General features: G+C 34.2%; 3 protein-coding genes across 3 annotated transcripts; 2 read left to right on the top strand and 1 right to left on the bottom strand.

The window, feature by feature from the left end:
* The first annotated feature begins 515 nt into the window (after positions 1-515).
* On the top strand, positions 516-8,905 carry Tsp_02870 (putative degenerin mec-4). Its single transcript, XM_003379153.1, has 10 exons — positions 516-755; positions 5,015-5,113; positions 6,238-6,457; positions 6,515-6,641; positions 7,174-7,274; positions 7,342-7,502; positions 7,651-7,746; positions 7,807-7,925; positions 8,207-8,264; positions 8,597-8,905. Exons 1-10 carry the CDS (start codon positions 516-518, stop codon positions 8,903-8,905), a joined length of 1,530 nt encoding a protein of 509 aa, XP_003379201.1.
* A 1,365-nt stretch (positions 8,906-10,270) lies between these two features.
* On the top strand, positions 10,271-11,553 carry Tsp_02869 (deoxyribonuclease II family protein). Its single transcript, XM_003379152.1, has 5 exons — positions 10,271-10,475; positions 10,528-10,701; positions 10,758-10,982; positions 11,123-11,310; positions 11,434-11,553. Exons 1-5 carry the CDS (start codon positions 10,271-10,273, stop codon positions 11,551-11,553), a joined length of 912 nt encoding a protein of 303 aa, XP_003379200.1.
* Positions 11,554-12,270: 717 nt separating this feature from the next.
* Tsp_02868 (putative sushi domain (SCR repeat)) lies at positions 12,271-15,439 on the bottom strand. The gene is made up of 9 exons (XM_003379151.1): positions 15,325-15,439; positions 14,781-14,951; positions 14,336-14,653; positions 14,083-14,277; positions 13,783-13,901; positions 13,411-13,615; positions 13,068-13,357; positions 12,613-13,009; positions 12,271-12,350 (listed from the first exon to the last, which is right to left on the bottom strand). The coding sequence occupies exons 1-9, from the start codon at positions 15,437-15,439 to the stop codon at positions 12,271-12,273; spliced, it is 1,890 nt and encodes a 629-aa protein (XP_003379199.1).
* Positions 15,440-18,638: the final 3,199 nt, after the last annotated feature.

Here is an 18,638-nt window from a genome sequence, read left to right as displayed (position 1 = left end):
AATGTGTTTCATTGCTCTGCTGGTAAGCAGATCACATGGAACCCGGTGATGTGACACCGCATCGTCATGGCCAAACTAAAATATGATGATCAACATTCAAAATTGAGTATCCATGATATAAGAGTTGAATTTGCTCTTCGGCAACGGAAACTGAATTCGTTGACCGCCCGACGACACCCATTCTAGGCATCGACGTTTCTGACAACAGACAACAACCTTCTTGCTCTTATCTATACGGGATCTCTGGCATTGGATATACACGACAACAGTTGCTGCCCAAATCACGCCAACAACGCGAAGTTGTTTTACACATTTGGCTAAATCGCGAACGAACAATCCCCATCCCCACTACAAACAACGAGGCCAGTTTCCACGTTGGCGACCAACGTTCGACTCTTACGAGTCCAATGTCGTGTCGCAGACGACTAATGCTGTGTCAGCTAGCAACGGTCGGCTAGCCGGTATTCGACAAACAAGTCCTACACCAACCAATTCTAGCATTTTCCCACTAGACGATGTCGAATCGAGTTACTTTTCAAAGAGATACAACCACCAAGAGACGGTTCAAAAATCTGCTGCTAAACTTCAGCGACAAAACGACCGCACATGGCGTGCCCAGAATTGGAATGGCAACAACAAAGCGCGAAGGAGCATTCTGGACTTTCGTCTGTGTCACATCGCTGACAGTGTTCCTATTCCAGCTGAGCTTGTTGATTGCACGATTTCTTCGATTCGAAACCACGACCCAAGTAGAGGTAAGACAGGAATTTGCTTTAATAGTATTAATAATAATATTATTATTATTCCTTTGATTTTATACTAATACTGAAATTTAAAAAAAACTGTTCTTTACGTGCATTTCGGCTTCAATTTTCATATACTGAATATTAGCCAATCGGAGAGGTAGTAAGCTGGTGTCGCAAGCATGTGATAACAAAGAATGAGCAGGGTTAACTTGAGAAGCAGAAAGAAATAATAAGGAATATTCATTTTTACACGCTACTCACACAGCCCTACGTCGGAATAGATTTATTGTTTTGTTGCAAGATTGTCTCTGCCACAGATTACCCCCTGACATCGCCTGTAAGAATGTCCACTGCACCTACGCATAAACAATGTATACAGACGGTACTGAACGCTGTGTTTCAGGCCATGTGCTGCTTCAATTGATCCTTGAGAGATAAAAAGACATTGTAAACACAAATAGTCAGTCAGTCCCCCATCCACGAGTGCAAGACCATTCGCAGTTCAGAGTGAAAACTGCTTGCCTATGCTATGTTGAATGAAAATGTCAACTGCTGCAATTATTTTCAACAGCAGCTGATATACCATTTTCATAAATAAAAGCAAAATTTCGCCAATGTGTGGCTACGTTGCGAAAACGATTTTTCGTCCCAAATTACTGAAAAAGTAGCAGCGTTTTTATTTACATATTTCTTCATATCAGCAAATGTGAAATGTCATCTTTAAAATGCATCAGTTAATTATCTTGCGTTTTAAGATAAAACTCGACGCACCGTTATCACCTACTGGTTCACAGATATGCTTCATACTTCTCGCTAAATACGCACGCACACACACACACACACAATGTATATAGATATACAACACAGATCAATGACTTTTAGAGAAATTTTTTCAATTTTTGGTTTGGCAGAATAAAATTGAAGGGAATTCAGAACATCGATGATATTATCTTTAGTAACGAGAGAAAGTGTTACACTTATGTAAAATAATACGGAATCTAAGCGATTGTCTTTTTTCTCTTGTTTGCTAGCTAGCTAGCAGTTCAAATTTAATAAACAAATATATTTCCAATAAATAAAGCATGTATGAAAAATTCACTCCAATTTTCGTGATCATCTAAAAGTTGTGGTTGAAATTACTGAACAAAAAATAGAGGAAATGCTCAATTTGTCAAATTTGAGTATCTGATCAAACAAGTGCAGAAAAAAGAAAACAGTGAGAAGGAAGAAAAACCCTGGTAAAAGAAAAACCATGAGACAACACTTTTGACGGATATATGACCTGTGACAAAGAATGGTTGATATTATATCTCAACGGAATGGGGCACATTCCAAAAATGTCTGCTTTTACTTTGCTGAGATTGTGACACTTGATAGCCGATCGATAGGAACAATTTATTTGCCAAATAGAAAAACTTCTACAAGCCTCAACGTCAACAGAAATTTACGTTTTCACTCTTTCATCAAATTTTGAAAATTGCCTCTTCAAATATGATAACATCAAGTTTAGAACTTCGTAAGTATGAAAAAAAGGTTGAGAATAATATTTTCATTTTTCTTATTGTTATTGCCAAGTAAAAAAAAGTAAATAACAAAAAAGAAAAGGAAATATCCGGTGTGGATGTAAAAATAATAAGCATAATAAAAAGATGCCGAGGTAAAATGAAAAGTTTGCCTAAAAAGAAAAATGAAAAATAAAGGATAAAGAAGAAAAAATAAGTACAACTGTTGAGCTTAAGAAGAGAGAACGAGAGAGAGAGAGAGAAAGAAAGAAAGAGAGAGAAGATACTTTGACGTAAACGACTAAAATATTTAAGCAGTATCACTCACTACTCGTATTATTAATGATGTTTTGAAAGAAATACCAATTCTCAATAATAAGAGAGGCATGAAATTTATTATAAACTAATTTGACTATTTAAATTGGATCAAGTAAGCAATGTGAAATGAAAATTTCCAATAATCACTGTCCCCCTCCTCAAATTACTATTCTTTAATTCATTATAATTATTTTCAAAAGAAATTTGCATTCTTCGAGCAGGAATAGAATGACCCGTTTGAAAAAGGAAAATGTCCATCTGTGTGCGTTGATTGATGCAAGTACAAACAGTAGTGCAAGTGCAAGTACAGACTTGGTCATTTCCATTGATTTGATGCAATTTTTCAGCGTTACAAGAAAATGACACATCACCGCATTTGGTATACAACAAGAATTATGATTCGCGCTGTTTTAGCAAGAGAATAATATAAGAGAAAGTAATAAACAACAAATTTACGATCGATGCAAAAACTGCTTCAATTTGCAACACGGCATCACTTGAGAAATATACATATATATATATTATGATGCGGATGTTTTGCTTTCCATTCTGATGGTGTCAATTTTCATCACTTGGAGTAAAATTATTGCTGTTGATATGTTTCTTTCTTTGTCGTTGTTCAAGAGATCTGTGATTAACTTTTCATCATTTTTCACACAACTGCTGCTGCAAGCAATAGTTAGGAAAGTGAAACTGATCGAAGAAGAAGAACAAAAAGAACCAAATCTCTTGTACATCTCATGAGAAGAACAAGGCGAACAGTCGCGGCGGTGACAACAACTTTCAACTAACAAACTTCAATTAACACTTTCGTTTTCCTTTCCTGCATCATCCATCCATTCAAAAGTCAACGCTCGAAGTTTTCAACTTGGTTAAGCAGCAATTTGTCATTTTCACCAATTTTTCCAACGTGACAAAATTTTCAATGATTCGAGAAGCCCAAAACAAGATAGAATAATTTATCTGAACGAGCTCATTTTTTCCTTGCGCATCTATTACGTATCCGCTGCGTCAGTGTTGCGAGATTTTTGCAAAATGCTTCCTTAGCATGCATGTATATATATACATATACATACATACATACATAAATTAATAACCGTCGGCGCTGCTTTTTCGTCAATCCCCCTCCAACACGAAATGGTGGATTCAATTTTTTTCTTCTTTTTACACTTTTCAACCATACAACATATGTAATGTGGCAATTATTTCAAGACTTTTACAAGTCTAAAATTTTCGCGTTATTGTTTTTTGGAAAAAAAGTCTAAATTTCAAATTCAATTCTCCATTCGGTAAAAAATGTGCAAGAAAATTCATCCAATCAGAAGATAAAGATGAAAAAGGAAAAATTGAAATTTAAAAAGAAAAAAAATTCCATTCAATGTGAAAGCTTTTCAAAAGCAAGCCAGTTAGCTAGCTCTAGCAAATAAATTTTCATATTTCCATTCGTTCGCATGAATAAGTTATTTCTGACACACGCTTCTTTTATTTTAATCAAAAGCTAGAGTAAAAATTTTAGGCGCGCATTTTAAGCATCAACTGCAAAGTGTCATATTCGATAATTGCACCAGTGAGCCTCGTCAAGAAGTGTTTAAGGGGTTGTGTTCACAGCCTGTTCCGTTTACGCTTCACTAGCTAGTAAACAACATCTCTGGCAAAATTGACAACCCCTAATAGAATGCTGATCACACTACTTTGTAAAACTTTTCACATGGAACAACTCTCTGCTACACTTCAGAAGATGCTGAATATAAAAAAACCTGTGTATTTTTTTTGGATTTTGCCGCTATAAATAAATAAGAGATAATGAAAATTTGCATCAGATGCCGTTTCAAGTGCTGCTTTGCATCGCTGCATTTTGATTTCATGTTAATCTCGACGTAGGAATTTGATGACGGTCATTTTTCGCTTAAGATCTGAGCCGGCAAACTTAACTCATTTTCTGACATGCCAAAAATTATAAAGTTGCGCATGCAGAGTTGATTATTATTTCCGTCATTCATATCCAAGCAAGCAATAACAAAACAAGAGAAAATCTATTCCAATGCAACAAAGCCACAAGTTGTTAATGCGCGTGCATTGTTAGCAAGAAGCTTCATCTCAGTGGCCAAGATGTGTGACAATGAGAAACAGCGTGGCAGAAACAATCAAAAATATTCTTCAGTCACGCTCCCGGAAATGAAATGCTATTGCAAAAAATAAACCAATCTTATAAAAATACACTTGAAAGAATTGCGCAACTTTCTAGAGGTGCAATTTGATTGATCCATAAACTTGAATTATGAGCAGTTATTAAAAATAAATTTTACGACAAATTTCATCCTGTTTTGGGAAAAATTAAAACGAATAATACTCAATAATACACTAGTAAATTTTTCAAAAAAGTAGGTAGAGTTTTCTTTCCTCAACTTTCATGTTTCACAAGAAAAAAAAATGCATATATTTTTTCAGCTCAAATTCGAAACCAGCCTTTTCCCGGTCGTAACATTGTGCAATTTAAATCCTTACAGAAACAGCCTACTGAAACAAGTGGACCAAATGAAACTTATGGTGAGTAATTACAGCTTTACTAATGTTTGCACGAATTAATTTTCTTAATCAATTATGAATAAATTAATTGAAGAAATAAACAACAGAAAAAGATTGTTTAACCAAAAGATACAACTTATTCTTTCAATTTTCCTCATCTCCCACGTCAAAAATTCCCAATCGATTTCAAAGCATATCTTCTTTTCAAAAAGAGAATAAAGTTTAGAATTGAATGCAAATGTCAATTTCTCTGACAATTTTCTTTCTCCTTATTTTTAAATTTAAATTCATTAAAAAGAAAACTTCACTTTCAGATTTCTAAACTTTTGAAATGGCAACATTTCTCATGCTGCCTGACAAAAAGTGTTCCTATATATGTATATATATATATATACTTTCTCAAAGGAAAAAATCTCGCAACTTAGCAGTTTCTTAAAATTACAATTTCACAAATGCTTCATATGATAAATTCACTATGCTGATAAAATTCACTTCAAACATTTGAAGAATATTCAACCTAGTTGAATGAATTTTGTAAGAGAACTTAAAATGCAAATTTCAGTTATTCACGCCAATGAATAGAATAAACTCAGATATGATAAGATCAAATTAAAATGCGCTGGCAGAGCAAGCAACCTCGGCAAAAGGACAACAGCTTTTACAATTAATAAATAATTATATCACATTATATTATTCTAAGCGAACAACACAACATGCTGACTGACGGAGATTTTTTCCAAATAAAAATCTTTATGCCTACAAGGTTCGAAAGCAAAATGTTTTCAAATAAATAAATAGTCTGCTGAAACCGATTTCATGTGATGAATGAAATGCATTTCACGTCTAATAATTCCATTGCCACCTAATTTTACTTTATGAAATAAAAACCATTATTAGTACGCTTTGCCTACGTTCAGCTGCAATATTTGTCAAGCGGAACCACGCACGATATTACGTTAAAAAGTATATTCTTCCTTGGATAATTTGCTTTGTCATATATTTAAAATGAAAAATGAAGAAAATTTTCAAAAAGCGAAAAAAATAAAATTTACTTACATTTATTGGTGTGCATAAGATGGATGGGTGGATGGATGGTTGTTGGTCGTCCAAATTTTGTTTCTTCTTCAACTTCCATTTGATTTCAGTTTGACGCGTTTGACAATAAGCCATTGTCAACGCCCAAAACTTCCACTCTTCTAGCAAGGAAACGTCGAGCATCTTCTGCTGATGAGAAACAGTACCGTTACACGCCACTTTACGCGCGCTGCTCTTGTCCAAATGAAGAATCCGACTGCGTTCCGTTCACTTCCGCTCCGCTTGAAGATGGCGAAGAAATTTGCATATGCTACTTTGACCATGTGACAAGTGGGGTCTTTTTGCTTTGCTTCTCAGCTTCCTTTCTCTTTTTATTTCCTTTTTCAGAGTCACCATGGCCATGCTATTCTGAAAAGCAGTGGCGTTCCGAATGGTGCTCCAGATGCAGCCCAAATGGAAACTGCTTGCAAATTTTGAAAAAACGACAACTGTCATTATACGAAGATGTAAAACAGTGCGTTTGTCACAGTAACGGCAAGACTTGCCTGGTAGCAGATAAGAACAAGCCGGAGAGAATATGGGATCCAGCTTATCGAGATGTTCGACTGGACCGCTATACGACAAGCACTACCACTACAACAACAACAACAACAACAACAACTACTACTACTACTACTACTACTACTACAAGCACAGCAACAACTACAACTACTCCAATTCCAACTACACCTTCAGAGGTGCAAGAATACGTTGATGCGTTGGGATTTGAAGTAACTGACGATTGAAATTAAAATTTGATATTCTAATTTTTCAAGCAAACAATAACCGCAGGGAATTACCGACGAAACAGCAAAAGTTAGCAGAGCTCAAGAGAACACCCTGTTTATTATGGCTGAACTTCCACCTGAGACAAAGAAGAAAGTCTCCCATCAAAAAAAAGACTTCTTACTTCAGTGCTCGTTCAATGGGCGTCAATGTGACATTGAAAAGTGATCGACGTTGACAAAATATCAATTTGGAATTATAGTAATTGTAATATTCTTCAGTGATTTCGAATTGCTCATGGATCCTGTATATGGCAACTGCTATATGTTCAATTCGAACAGCACTATCAACAGAACCACAAGCAGAGCTGGACCAATTTATGGTGAATTAATTATTCTTGTTAATAAATACAAGAAAACAACCATCTATAATCTCGCAATTATTTACAGGTCTGTCATTGGTAATTTACGTTGATGCAGACGATTATCTGCCAACAACAAAAGCTTCTGGTGTACGGCTGCTTGTTCATTCACAAGAAGAGTATCCATTTCCAGATACAAACGGCTACAATGCACCAACGGGATTGCTTTCTTCGTTCGGAATTCGGATGGTATGTCAAAGTCATACAATATTTGCTGTTCAAAATGTAGAACGGTTATAACATGAGTTTCAGATTCATACATATGTACAGATAAATAATTATAAATTGAAGTATTCATCTATGATGCTTTTACTTAAGCGTTAATATATTTTTCAAGAAAAAGATTGAGCGATTACCACAACCGTATGGAGATTGCATTAAAGAAGGCAAAACAAAAGATTACATCTACAAAGACCAAATATATTCCCTCGAAGTGCGTTAAATGTAGGCTGCCGCTGAAGACAAAAAATGTAATATTTTTTCTACCATTTAGGGCTGTTATAGAAGCTGTTTTCAAATGGAGATGATCAAGAGCTGTGGATGCGGCGATCCAAGATTCCCAGTTCCAGAAGGAAGAAGACACTGCCGAGTGAAAGAACGCAAAGCTCGTAGGTTTTTGAAGTTCATTTTTTTTCAATTATAATATGCTTTTCAATAAGAACACTTACATTGTTACAATTGTTGGATATTATCTAATTTGAAAAAAGAGCCATCAAATAACTTCAACTTTTGTCTGTTGTAAGGAGAATGCTTGGAAAATGTAATTCAAAAGTCAGGTGGACTGCACGGCTCATTTTCCGGAAAATGCGACTGCAGACAACCTTGCGTGTATGTAAAATTATTAATGGTCCGTGAAATTGACAAACCTTTCCCCTTTTGAATTATTATTTCAGTCAATACGTGTATGACATGTCGTTTTCGGCTGCAAAATGGCCAACTCCTTCTATTGAAGTGAGTTCAATTAACTAATTAATAACAATCGTATACTGTTGTTAACATCCAAATTTTTATTTGATAAGCTGGACGATTGCAACGACACCGCTGAGGAATGTATTCGCAAATTAAAGTAAGTATCCTTTAAATGCTTTGTTAAATTGAAATTTCAACAAAGTTCCCATTTTTTCATTTTTCAATTTCTGACCAATTTTGTTATTAGAAAAAACGCTCTATCGTTGGAAATATACTTCGAGCAGCTGAACTATGAAGTACTGAAAGAACTACAAGCATATCAAGTAAATATTTTCATCGACAATTTTGACGATAAAATCATTGCATTTCTGTAGTGGGTGAATCTGATGGCCGATTTCGGTGGTCAATTAGGACTTTGGATGGGTGTCAGTGTGATTACAATCATCGAAGTGCTTGTTTTAATTTATGAGGTGATAAAAATATGTTGCACCAGAAGAAAAAAGCCTACAATGAATAAGCATCATCGACGCTCGATTTACGACGATTCCACGGTAGAAATGACAATAAAAATTCATCCACCTAATCAGAACAATCCGAAAGATTCGATTGCCACTGCACATTCCGAGAACGACGACGAATGCTCGCAAAATTCCTATGCGATGGAAAATCAGTATGCATGTTGAGAAACAAAGGAAAAAGCTTAATGAAGTCGACTTGGATCAAAACAAGCCAAGCAACAAAAAACTGAAGACTGTTGTGTGCTTTAAAACTGCAATGCAGCGATGTTGTTGCAATGATTAACATTTCACTTTGCCGAACAATGTTCGCAGAATCGAACAAAAAAGATAACATTTTTTTTCTTTCATTTTTTGTCAAAAGTATTTCTTTTTAGTTTGCATCGGCACGACGCTGAAATTCCCAATTCAGTGATAACATTTTGCGCTCACTGCTCTCTCAACATCAAACAATAAATAATCATAATAAAATTTCTTCTTCCATTATTTTACACATTAATTAATCACATCACACGCGTGCCACAACAAAAATGAATCTTTCATTTTCACTTAAAATATATTACCCATCTTAATTAAAACTTTATCTGACAAATTTTCAAAGTGCATTCTTGCAAAATCATCAAAGTAGAAGAAAAAAGTTACAGATGCACTGCATTTCTGATTTGTCTCATTGACTTATTTAAGTTTAAATTCAATGAGAAAATTAAATTTTCATTTTATTAAAAAGCAGTCCCCTATGTTTGCTTTCGACGTCTACGTTTCTATTCATGATCATAAGGAATTTCTTCTGTCAAGCTACTCAATAAAACCAAGATTAAATATATTTGAACATTTCCAAAAATATTCAATCATCCTCTCAGCTTCATTCTAACAAAAGATTTCTATTTAAAGTTCCACATAAAATGCAGAGAATAATAATCAAACAAATGCTAAACTTTAACTGAAAGTAATATAAAAAGTCAATGGAAAAAGGAAATGCTAGAGGGGAGAAAAAATGTCCAACCTTATTCGAAGATGACGTTCTCTAATTTGTCCATATATAATATATTATTATCGAATTCAATGTATTACTTCGTCATTCAATCAAATTAATCACAGTACTGTAGATTATGCCCTACTGTTGTTGAATTTTAGCTTTCGTTCCTGCTTCAAATGAAATAAATTGCTTCGCGTTTCATTTCAGCACAAATGTAAAATTCAACAATACACTATTATTGATGTTTACACAAAACCAAATAGATTCGCTTTCAGTGGAATTTTTCGTCGACAAATTCAACAGACACGTGCGTTAATATGCGTCTTAAAATGATACTGTTTTACGTCTGCACAATCACTACGTGCTTTGTAAAAGCAATTTCATCAATAAGCGAATTGAATTGCAAAGTGGACAACGGTAAAGGATCGCCTGCGGATGCAGATTGGTAATTAATTAAAATATTTTGAACTAAGATAAAACTAAATCAAAATAAACTGAGATGAAATATAATCAACTCTGAAAAAATTTTTCAATTCGGCAGGTTCCTCACATATAAAATGTGGACAAATTTCTCGTCGTTCACCATCTCTGATTCGTCACACTATTGGAAAGCAGAACAAATGAATGAATCCACATCGTCACTTTCGCACACAATGAAACCACTACTTATGCAAAAGAATAACGACAACGAGATTGCAATAATTCTATGGAGCAATCTGCCTCCGTATTTTAGATACCCTATTCATAATACCACTAGCAAAGGTTGATCAAGTGAAGATACCAATTCAAGCTACACAATTTTTCATATTTTCAGGTATAATCGCTTGGAAAAACGGCGCAAACGGACTGTGGATCACGCACACAATTTCCTATTTTCCAAATTTCGACGCGCAGAATTTGAAAGAACTGTTTAATCAACGGTTTATAAAAAGACGAGCTGCAATGGTGCTATGCTTGACGGTAAACAAAACTGCATTTGTTGATTTAAGTAATACACACTTGCCAAAACAATTATAACTTAAGCAACATGAAACATCCTTTCAGCAAAAAATTTGATATATCACGATCCGTTCATATTTTTCTATAAAAAACCAAATCTCGAAGGCTCTGCTCAGCAATTGTTCGATTCAAAAGAAGTAAAGTTACTACTATCACCATATGGTGATATAAAATCACCACCGTATGCAAATGCAGTTCGATTCACAACCGCTTCTGCAGAAGCACCAGTACAAGTAGCCGTACTGTCAAAATTTGCAAAAGGATTTGCAGGTATGCACAATAGAACAGTAGGTCACTCGTCGCTTAATTACAACATTACTGTGGCATAACTACGGAAAAAAGAATGAAACAGCAATACGAACTACCCAGCTAAATTAAAATTTGATAAGAATAATTTGCCACTTATTTAGATTTTTACACATCCTACGTAGCAAAAGTTCTTAAAATATCCCTACGTGTATGGACACCAGTTGAGCAAAATGTACCGACAGAAAAGAACTTTTGCCATGACAGTCTCACAGTCGAGAACATCGAAGGACCCGTCCTGTTCGCCAACCACACTATCCGACGTGAATATGACTCGAATGCAGCCTGGGCTGTGAACAAAATCAGCAACCCACCCTGGTTCTGCCTCAGTAACAACGGACGAACGGCACGGCAGTCGCTTTCCAGCTTTTCTTTTAATTTCCTCCATGAACAATAAAACTGAAAATTATTTCAGGTAGATCAAAGGACCAAGGCACTGGGCGTAGTTTGCATTCAACAAACTGACGTATTCGAGGAATTTTCCAAAATGGCCACAGACCAAGTAACAGAGAAATGCCAGCAACAGCTTCAATAAATAATGCAGTATACATTTTCATTATATCCAAAATTCATTTTTGCCAGTCTCATCATTTCCAAATTCTCCTTCATAAAATTCATATGGAAAAATATTTCTCATTTTTAACAACTGAAATTCTGAAAAAAAATTTTTATTCAATCCATTAAACATGCCCCCCTCCTTATTCTGTATGGCTGAATTCAACAAAACACACCAAATGTATACTACATACATTCGTTAAACTAAATTACAGCTCTACTGGATAGCAAAGCTAAGAAAAAACAAAAGCAACAATAGCTTCGAGAGGATAAATGACTAACTAATTGTAAAAAAGTGGCAACGACTACGACAAAACATCTGCACAAGGTGATTCAGAAAAACGGACAGGACAAAAATTATATTACCATTTGAATTACCGAGATTGTGAAAACAGAACATAGAAAAAAACATTTCCCGTTTCATCCCACCGGTGATGCAAGATAGTTGGCATAAATGTGCGTGAAAATCTACGCAACAGTTGCAAATACATCCACATCATTAAGTAGAAGATTCAACGGAACAAAATCACTGGCTTTTCAAGCAGCAGAGAGGGGTAAACTGTTCATATTTGATGAAGTTGAAAACATAGTATAAACAAAGCAACATATGAAACAAGCCAATGTGCATGACTTCTTTGTACAGAGACAAAATGTTCAAGCTAAAATAACACACCACTGTGATAGGGACTTCCACACATTACAGAGAGAGCTGTATTCGCATTAGTCGCTCTTTCCTGCATCGTGTACGTCGCCACACAGGTTCGACGATTCCAGCAGCTGAATGTCTACAATATATTTTTCTTACAGTTTCCTTCACGTTGTTATTATAAATTTTTTGTTGAATTTTTCAACTGAATGTTCCACCAATCACCGATGAAAAAATAAAATGAACAAAATGGACACCGAAAATATAAGTATAACCGAAGATACGATGTTAGTTGACTACGTTCGGAAGAAAAATGAAAACCCCCCAATTGGACGGATATAGTGAAAAGTGAAAATGAAATAAACAGATAAGTATAATATAAATGACACTTACTTTCACCATTGGAATTGGAGTTGATAACAACGGTACCAGGATATGGCCCTGAAGTAACACTGCTTAAACTGCCAGCCTGCGGTCTGTTTGAAGAGCTGTTGCTATAGCCAGAACCAACAGTATCAAGCGTGACAGCGGTACTCGAGTCGCTGGTATTAGTCACTGTGTCGCTGGATCCAATCAGACCATGAGAAACGTTGCTGTTGGATGTTTGAAAATTTGGATGTTCGCGAAGTGAACGCACCGCATCTCTAGAGCGCAAACTTGACAAACTTGGCAAACGTCTCAGTGCTCTTGAACAATAACCACTCAATGTAGACAAAGAATCAAAGCAGGGTACCGCTCGTCGTTGAGCTACCATGCGGCTAATAGCTTCTTCGTATGATGGTAGATTTGGCTAAATCAGATAAATAAAATTATGGAGAAAAATAAAACAACAACAAAGCAATGTTCACCTGAATATCGTCAGCAAAACGAATCAAAGCTAGCCGATCCAAATCGCCATTGTAAACACAGCGTGCTGTGTTTCCAGGAAAAACACCGTGACCTGAAGGCGCTGCAGACATTAAACCAATTCCACCTCCGGCGGGATGCACTCCAGATAATCGTCTTATTCTCGAGCCAAAATGAAACCTTTTCAGCAATATTTGCTTCAGTAAAACCAACGTCACCATCGCCAACAATAACGTGCCCAAAATAGACGCAATTGACATTAGCGTTATAAAGCGCTTGTTCGACCAGTCTGCTAAAAATTTGCATTTTCTTATAATACATCTCGATAATAATTAATTAATTTACATAGGCGACACTGCGGGATCGCACTAGTCCAAACCCCGTTATCCAAACATTTCAAATGCATGGAACCGTCTAAACGATAGCCTTCTTCACAACCAAAAGACAATATTTGACCGGGTGAAAACTTTGCTACATTTGGATTGTAATTGTAAAAACCGTTTGATGGAGCTCCTGGACTTTCACAAAGGCCTGTATACCAATAGAGATTCTGTAAACCAAATGAAATAATGAATAACAACAAAAAATACGTTTCGGCTTGCATCTTGGCCACTGGGTAACCGACCACTGACTTTGTGGCAAACACGTGAACTCGCGTTCGCCTTCCAAATAGAAATGCACAGGATCGGCGCATTGAAAAAACACCCGCACACCAACCTTTACAGAACCAACCTCGGTAAAGTATGCATCTCGGCCGCTAAGGTTATTTCCTTCTTTAGTTTCATATATAGGCTTCAGCAGAGTAGTGACCGGTGGGCGTTCGCATCCCATCGCAACTATAAAATAATTTCATGACACATTAATTCCCTAGAAAAACTTCACTTAAAATTATACAGTTGTGCAATGGGGAACTGAAATAAAATTGACAAAAAATTATGAAATTCAAATGATAACAACTAAATCTGCAAACTATAATATTTAAAAAATAAAAAAAAATTATCTCGTATAAAAACTTACTGCACCGCGGTTGCCGACTGTCCGACCATTGGCCATTAGATTCGCATAATCTTATCCACGGCTGTCTTTGACTTAAAACATGACTAGGTTCGACGCAATTGAAGTAGGCTTCTGTTCCAACTTGAATTCCATTTCTAATATCTGTACTGTAGCGAATGTTCACAGTCGGATCTGGTGAGAATCGAAGACAAGCATCTAAACAAATCAAATTAGAAAACAAAACTTGATTTACTAAACAAAAATCTGACATCACCTTTGTTGGACAGAATCGGCAATTTGTCATCATTATCTAGATTTAACAAGCAAAGCTTCTCCACTTGAACATGTATCAAGAAATCTCCACTTCCATTGTATTTTGTAATTATACGCCACTGACCATCAGGCAAGCATGCTAAAAAATAGACATCCTTTTTTGGATGTCCATTCGACCCTGTGCAGAAAACGCGCAATTTCGAGCCGACCGCCATCATGCTGACGTCACGACTGTTAACGATGCGTGACGAAGTTTCACCGTTTGGCAAACGGTCGATGAGCATAACAGCGTTCAACTGGCTCAAATCTGGGCACGTTTCTAAGCAAAAAATTAATTATTAACAGTTAAACAATAATAACTGATAAAAGTATTCAAATTTCAATCAATAGAAAGCAGCACAGCAGAAATCAATTTAAAATATTCAAACATCAAAAGAGAAACATACTCAGACACAGCTTTTCAGGCGGAGGCGTCCATTTTCCATCAACACATCGAACGGTGCCATTCGCCATGTCCAAATAACCGGATAAACACTGGTAACGCGAAACACTGTCGAAAGCTGAAGGCAACCGCTGCGCGTTGGGTATAAACAAATTGCCACATTGCTCTACTGAAGCTGCAAAAAACAAAAATGTGAAACATACTGTAATCTGTTTTTAACGTTAAAAAGTGCCATCCATCATAATGTTTTATAGATAACATCAACATACTTGTGATAAAAAATGAAAAAGTACAAACCTAATCTTTCAAACAGCGTCGCTGACAGTAATAAAAGTTGTTATTATAATCAACTAATTTATAAAATATTCAGTGATAACAAAAAAATGGCAATACCATAAGAATTATTATATACAGTCGCAAATGCTAATATGTTCAGTGAATAGATGAAATGATTTTACGCTAAGACGAGATAAAAAAATTAGAAATAATAATTTACTTTACAAACTAAATAAAAATTCTGTCAAGTATAACTTCGAATTTAAGTTTACCATCATTTATTTGCGCTTCAATTGTCGATGCATTGATCGCTTGATCAAACGAACAAGACACGACTGTTATAACAAAACTGTAAATCAACGTTTTCATATTTTTAACTGAACCCATTTTCGACAGCACACTTCAGTCAACTGGAAATCTTCTGGCAACAGTGGAACACTTATTACAGTTCTTAAAAATTATAATCAAGTATTATTAAATGTAGGCCAAATAAAAAAGTGGGAAAAGTTACGTTGAAAGTAATCTATTTAAATGATGATCAAACATGCTATAATAAATATTATTTTAAATTTATGAAAAGTAAATTAAATATATACAGCTATAGTCTGTGCACAAAAGTGCATAAATGTTCAGTAAATATTTATTATGGCGCATAAAGTGACATAGAATCTTGAATAGTAAAATCTGTAAATAAATTTGCTATTTTATTAAATAAATCAGTGAATTATAACAGGAAATATTAATTAAATTACTAATGCTGTTGAATTTCGTTTACATATAATAGCGAGTAAACTTTTTTTCTACCATAAAGATTTCAAAAAATTTGTACATTTATAAAGTGATGAATTTTCACATTTTGCTTCAAAATCAGTTTTATTTCAACAAAATCAACAAATACTTATAAATAGATTATAATTATTGTCAAATCTGTTTTCTTCAACGCAGTTAAAGCGGTCTATTGAATATAAATCCATTTGTTGGACAAATATTCAATTTTCAGCTGGTACCAGAAATGTTAGTTATGCTTCGCATATTTCCAAAAAATAAAATAAAATGAAATAACGCAAGGAAATATAGTTTTCAAGGTAATTGCGAGAAAGAGTTCTGTTTTTTCTGATAAATGCAATGCAACTAATGATGTTGAAGGACAAGCTGAAAAAGCAATTTTATTTGCAGCCTTGTCTGACTGATCACGTTGATTTTACTGCTTTAGTAGTAGTGGATGTTCTTTGATCCGGCGGACACAATTTTCTGGCAATATGTTGAATCGTTAGCTGCATCATTAGATAATTCGCTGGAAAGTTGTAGAGCGGAATTCTAAATTGGATATGTTCATCTTTACTCCAAGTAATTCTATAAATCACACTCACAGCAGTTTCGTTGAACTAACAAAAAACCTTGCCCATTTGTGACCGTTTAAATTTCAACCAAACGTCACACCCATTTGGTAAGTTTGCGAAAGTTGTGTGTGTGAAAATTTGAAAACAGTTTTAAATTGTAATGTTAAACAATTTTTTTAAAATAGCTTTGTTGTTGTAGATAGATTTAGTCTTCAATATTTAAATATGGCACATTATTAGCAGTAAATGAAAACATGATTTATTTAATCGGACAAAATTATAATTTTTCAAATAATATGCGTTTTCTTCGAAAAAAATGGACATTTCAAACATATTTTAAAACTCCATGAGTTATTTTTTACAAGTTACCGTAATTGTTTTTAAACTGGTGAATTTTCTTCATTTTTGACCTACTTTTTTTCATTTGTTGATTCAAATACAGATGCAAAATACAAATGTATTGCAAAATGCAGATAGTTATCTCAAAATTATGCGACCATGTTTGTTCATTTCAGCTATACAATAAAGATATTTAATTAATTTAAATGTTTTTTAATTTGCTCTGTATAAAAGAATTCAAAATACTGTAGTTTTTCAATTTTCAATTTACATACAGCTTGATATATTGAAATTGAATACATTTTTAATGAAAATTTATCAAAATTAATCTTATGATGTCACTATTGCATATTTTCATATAATAGGATTAATTAAATAAGAGGAAATTTGAACACAATTTAGCAGTGATTAAAAGTTAACATGAATGGCAATCAATGATCAACATTGTCATTTCTATTAAATATCATTGTATAATTTTTAAAATTACACATGATAAAAAATGTCAACTTGATCGAATATAAGTAAGCATGTGATAAAATTTTGAAAGCAATGCAATATTGATAACTGGTGTCATTTTGAAAATGAATGTCCATGTTTGTGTACTGTCGTTATTGATTGCACATTTTGAATTACGTTGATTAATGTGAAGCGGACAATCTCATTAGTAATGTATGTATTGAAATGATTTGGAAAAAAAGATGTTTGTATTATTTCATAAAAGTGGATAAGTGTTGCACTGGCTGGCGAATAACATTGAATTGAATGGTTTAAAATCAAAAAGTTGAAACATAACAATGTGTTCATTTGTAGTCATTGTTTTTCTAATTAGATTAATCTGTTAAGATCAGTTAATTTGGTTATGCCTGCCATAAGACTATAAATGTTGTATGCTTTGTTTTTACTTCGATGCTGATTACTACTTTAATTAGTTGAAGTTGCATTCACTTTCATGTTATTCTCTTGTTTTTGTAATTTTAAAAGAAGAAGAAGTTTATTGAGCAATATTTCAATTTATTTTGTTTGTTACATTTGGGAATGGGAATTTTTCTTTCACATGCAACACATGGAAACTTTGTACAATTTAAATTGCAAAGTTGCTGTTAAGTGGATTTACAGCTTGTGGAAGGAGATCACATTTCAAAACAGATCAATCTCCTGCTAATGACAAAAGAATAAGTAAACATCTATCCATCTTTGTTAAAGTGAGATTTTTCGGATAAGATTTCTGTTAAATCAATGCCTTTTACTTCTCAACGTGATTATTCAAATGGAAATAAATAAAACTTATCTTGTAATATTAATCATTTTAATTAAGACTTTGTGAAATCCTGTATAGTGATATTTCATGGTGAGACAGCTGTGAAGCGCCTGCTGTGCAAGCACTTCGATGCGGAAAGAAAATTTCTGACGCGCCGTACTTTCCATCTGCCTCCTTTGCTCTAAGCATCTTAATTTATTGATTTCAATCTACATTTACTTAGTTGAATGTGGGCAATGAAACTTATTCTAATATAACCAAATTACGAGCAACTGGTTAGGCCATATTAATTTAAGTTGCTCATCAACCTTATTTTTTCTTTGATATATTAACTGTTTTAGAATTCATTCATTACTGTAAGTATATATAATCCTCATAACCAATAGTATGTAGCATAACTATTTTATTTTATCGTTACAATTCTTTGTCAATTAAAAGACAATTAAATGAAATAGAAAGAAAATTTTTCCAGCTTTGCAGTATAATTGAATAATAGTCGCATTATTTAACAAAATAATATCGCTATTATTGAAGTAAATTTAATCTCTTTACTCTCTGCTTGCACAGAAGGATATTTCAGTAATGAAAATAAATTTAAAATTTCTTATTTTAGAATAAACAGATTAAATTATTTTGAACTGACTGAAAA

The sequence above is a fragment of the Trichinella spiralis genome (assembly GCF_000181795.1).
Source record: "Trichinella spiralis strain ISS 195 chromosome Unknown Scfld2, whole genome shotgun sequence".
NCBI classification, from domain to species: Eukaryota; Metazoa; Nematoda; class Enoplea; order Trichinellida; family Trichinellidae; genus Trichinella; species Trichinella spiralis.
Note: the sequence above shows the minus strand (reverse complement) of the source record. Positions and strands in the feature narration are given on the sequence as shown.